We start from the raw sequence: 3932 nt of genomic DNA on the forward strand, positions 1-3932 counted from the left end.
GGTTAAGCAAATTTGTTGTCCAATTTCAAAACAACGTAAACCAATTTGTGTAAATACATTGAAAAACACATAGCTTTTGAAAACACATAATCTGCAACAGAGAATCATCAAGCTCACAGTTTACATACGAAAAAAAGTGAAAATCACAACTGTTCAACTGCCAATTTTCCCTTCTCCACTGTCAATGAAACATGGATTACGATGCGGTTGATCATTATGTACAGGCATGCCCACTGCCTATTTGTACATGGCCTTCAAGAATTCTATGTTACGCTGCATGCCCTCAAAAATGCCATACCAACTATCGGAGAGAGAATATGTCACCATCCTATTGGTCTCACAAGCTACCACATGATTGTCATTGATCAACTACTCTTGATTCAATTCAAGCTCCAAAACCAGATTCTTATTAGCGACCTCTATGAGCTTAGTATTCAATTCAGTGTACCTCCTTTCCATTTCAGTCGTACAACTTAAGCCATTTGTTATCTGCTTTGCATGCCAGTAACTTCTGTAATGAAAATGCATAACCTCACAGGTGAGCTGAGCTTCGATAGACTCCCGTGATTTGGGGTTCATGGTGTCATTGTGGCAAACCCCATCTTTGGGTGCATTCCTTGTAGTCTTTCTCGTCCTCTCATGTATGGGAATGTCATTTACAGACATTTCCTCTCCTTTCATGGTCGAACTGTCAAAAGATGTCTGATTGGGCTAGCTTTAATCTACACATTAAATAACATATTAAGCTTAAAGAATATTAGTCAATTTTAAGTGTTTAACACTTTTAAGTCTAGAAATGTATTCTTATATGACCACACACATTAAACATCATACAAAACCTAGAAAATATCAGTCAATTTTGAATGTTTAACACTTATAAACCTAAAAATATAACCTTATTATATTGTGTGTGATTTAAACCGCATAATTATGATCAAAACTCTCTTCTTCACAAATATCCCCTTTCCCTTTCGATCCTTTTCTCTCTCCATCGCTGTAAACATTGTCGACATAAACATATTGGTCAGAGTGGAGACCATGTGGTACACACTTGCATAAAGATGAACATGTAATTGACTTAAATTACACTATTCCAATATAAACAGAAAATGGATTAGGCGAGAGTGTCACATATTATTTACCTCACTTCTCCCACATTGCATTACACATACGTGGGAATACGTACACAGTGAAGAGCATGTACAGAGTAGAACGGGTAACGATATGGAGGATAATAGTATTTGTTTATTGTACACACCAAATGGCAACCGAATTCAAGACCTCAGACGAAAAGATTTTTTTAAAAGTTTGAATGTCAGATCACAGTCCACAAAACAAATCATACATCGCATTCAGCGCCGAGCAAGTGGTACTTTAGTTTGATTAAATCTACACATCACTCTAAATGGACAACAATGGGGTAATGAAGACATGCAAGTTGTATTTCAATTCATCATAAACCATAACGAAGTTTTTAAATGCCACGCTTCAAATCTTGTTTCTAGTTTTCAGTGTATTTATATTATGTTGGTGAAATAAGGTCAGTCTTAAACTACACATAATACGTAACATATTAAGTCTAGACAATGTTAGTTAATTCTGAGTGTTTAACACTTTTAAGTTTAGAAGTGTATTCTTAATGTGACAACACATATTAAACAACATATTAAACCTAAAAAATATCTGTATTCTGAATGTTTAACACTTTTAAACTTAAACTATAAGCTTAGTGTGTATGATTTAAACTGTTCCATGAAACACATTGTATTTCAATTAACACAAATATACGAAAAGACAAACAAATGTCAACATTTGAATGTAGAGGGGCATAACTACCACCTAGAAATAAATAACAATATCAGCATAGACTATATAGTCTGCATAATTCATTATTCCAACCCTAATGAATTTGAATAATTTATTGTTCTAACTCCTCAAATGTAAGGTGAACTTAACCGGAAAAGGAAAAAGGGTGTTACAGCAGTTTTGGATGCATGTGACTATATCATTGAAGTATATGAAGAAGATATTTGATAGCGTATTCACAATTTGCCATCTTCTTTAAAGTCTTTGCGATTATAGACATCTCGATTTTTTTGACGTCTTTTGACCCTCTTCTCAACATCGCCCTAAGCTCGCATTGTCTCCCCAACCTTCGCAACCTCCGCTTTTGACCTCTTCAAGCAATTCTTCAAATGTTTTTTAAAGGGTATTTTTCTTAAAAATTCAAATATACAATAATAATAGAGAAATAAGGAAAATGTAAGAAAAAAACGTGTATATTATATTCTTAATAAAATGGATTACAACATTTAGAAAATAATATGTTTTAGTCATAAGGGTCTTCTTACTACATAAATTTGCAAGCTAGAGCCGCAATGTGCACTATAGGAAGTGTATTTTGTAACCCTTGTTAACCCCTTCATTTAGCACAAATAATCGCCTTACAATGTTTTGGAAAGTCTAACTTTCCCTCTTTTTTGCACCTAGCCATCCATCAGTTTGTTTTTCTTGTCTATGTGGAATTTCCTTGAAACATGAGTTTTGATGGCACAACTTTCAAGAGCCATAACTTTTGATTTAGGTGTCTGATTCGGTATTATAATATATTGTTGGAAAGCTTGTGAAGATATCTACAACAACAAATACATTCGAAGATATATTTACCCAGATTTTAACCTTTTCTAGGGCATCTAAAGTCCTCAAATTTGAGTTTGAAACTTCATTGCAGAAATTTCTTAGGACAAAAGCTTTGACATCTTCCAAACGATGTAGGATCTGGAGATGGTTATTTCACCCATCATTTTATTTTCAATTTTGCTCCTTGAAGTCAGTTTTGATGGCCATATGAACTTGAATAGGTTGACTTACTGAAAATAGCAGGTGAATATTTTGGCCATTTCAAACTTCTAACAATCGTACACTTCATATGTGTCATCATGGGATTCAAAAAAACTAAAGAAAAATACAAGGAAAAATGAAAATATAATATTTTGGGTGATGAGAGATTACCCTTACACCGCTAGATGGTTCTGCATCAGACACCTAGGGTAGTTTGAGAAGTGACCTTGTCACATTTTAGGTGTTTGTGGAAAACCAAGATGGTTAACTTCATCCTTAGACAACCTTTATGAATCTTTAATAGGCCTTCCTTTAGACTTGACCAAATACTCCTCATATTGCTTATTTCTTATGCTTGCACCCACATGACTATCCAAGATGTCTTCTATCTCCTCCTCCTCTAAAGTAGTTGTTGGAATATTCCACTGTGTTTTTTCTATTTCATCTTCAATACCGCCTTCATGATACTTTGTCGAATCTGAAATATTAAAGACAACTAAAATGTTAAGTCCACTTGGCAACTCTAGCTCATGAGCATTTCCTAAATCACGCTTCTTTAGGATTTTGTGTGGCCCTAATTTCTTCATATTCGACTTATTATATGTTCCCATTGGAAACCTCTCTTTTCTCAAATGAACCATGACTTCTTCTTGAATCTTTAATTCCTTATATCTCCTTTCCTTATTTTCCTTAGCCTTGTAATTAATATTCATCTTATTAATATGCTTTCTCACTTCTTCATGCAAATTCTTCGAGTGCTCTACAAAGTTTTTAGCTTCAACACTACTCTTTTCTCCTTTGTCCATCTTTCTTAAATTGAAAGCATTTCTAGGGATACTTCCATATACAATCTAGAATGGTGATTTACCAATACTCCTTTTGAAAAATTTGTATGCAAACTCTGCCTATGGTATAATCAAATCCTATCCCTTGGTCTTATCTCCTACTAAGCATCTCAACAGAGTACCCAAACTCCTCTTCACCACTCTACTCTACTCATTGGTTTGTCGATGGTGTGTTGAACTAAACTTCAAATCTATCTTCAACTTTTTCCACAATTTCCTCAAAGCGGTCTATAGGCTTTAGGGACA

The 3932-nt window shown here is 34.3% G+C and overlaps 1 protein-coding gene across 1 annotated transcript; it reads right to left on the reverse strand.

Annotated features, from left to right (window-relative positions):
- Window positions 1-3128: 3128 nt before the first annotated feature.
- On the reverse strand, window positions 3129-3647 carry LOC131068920 (uncharacterized). The gene has a single exon (XM_058004201.2). The coding sequence runs from the start codon at window positions 3645-3647 to the stop codon at window positions 3129-3131; it is 519 nt and encodes a 172-aa protein (XP_057860184.2).
- Window positions 3648-3932: the final 285 nt, after the last annotated feature.

This window comes from Cryptomeria japonica, chromosome 7 (genome assembly GCF_030272615.1).
Source record: "Cryptomeria japonica chromosome 7, Sugi_1.0, whole genome shotgun sequence".
Taxonomy (NCBI): Eukaryota; Viridiplantae; Streptophyta; class Pinopsida; order Cupressales; family Cupressaceae; genus Cryptomeria; species Cryptomeria japonica.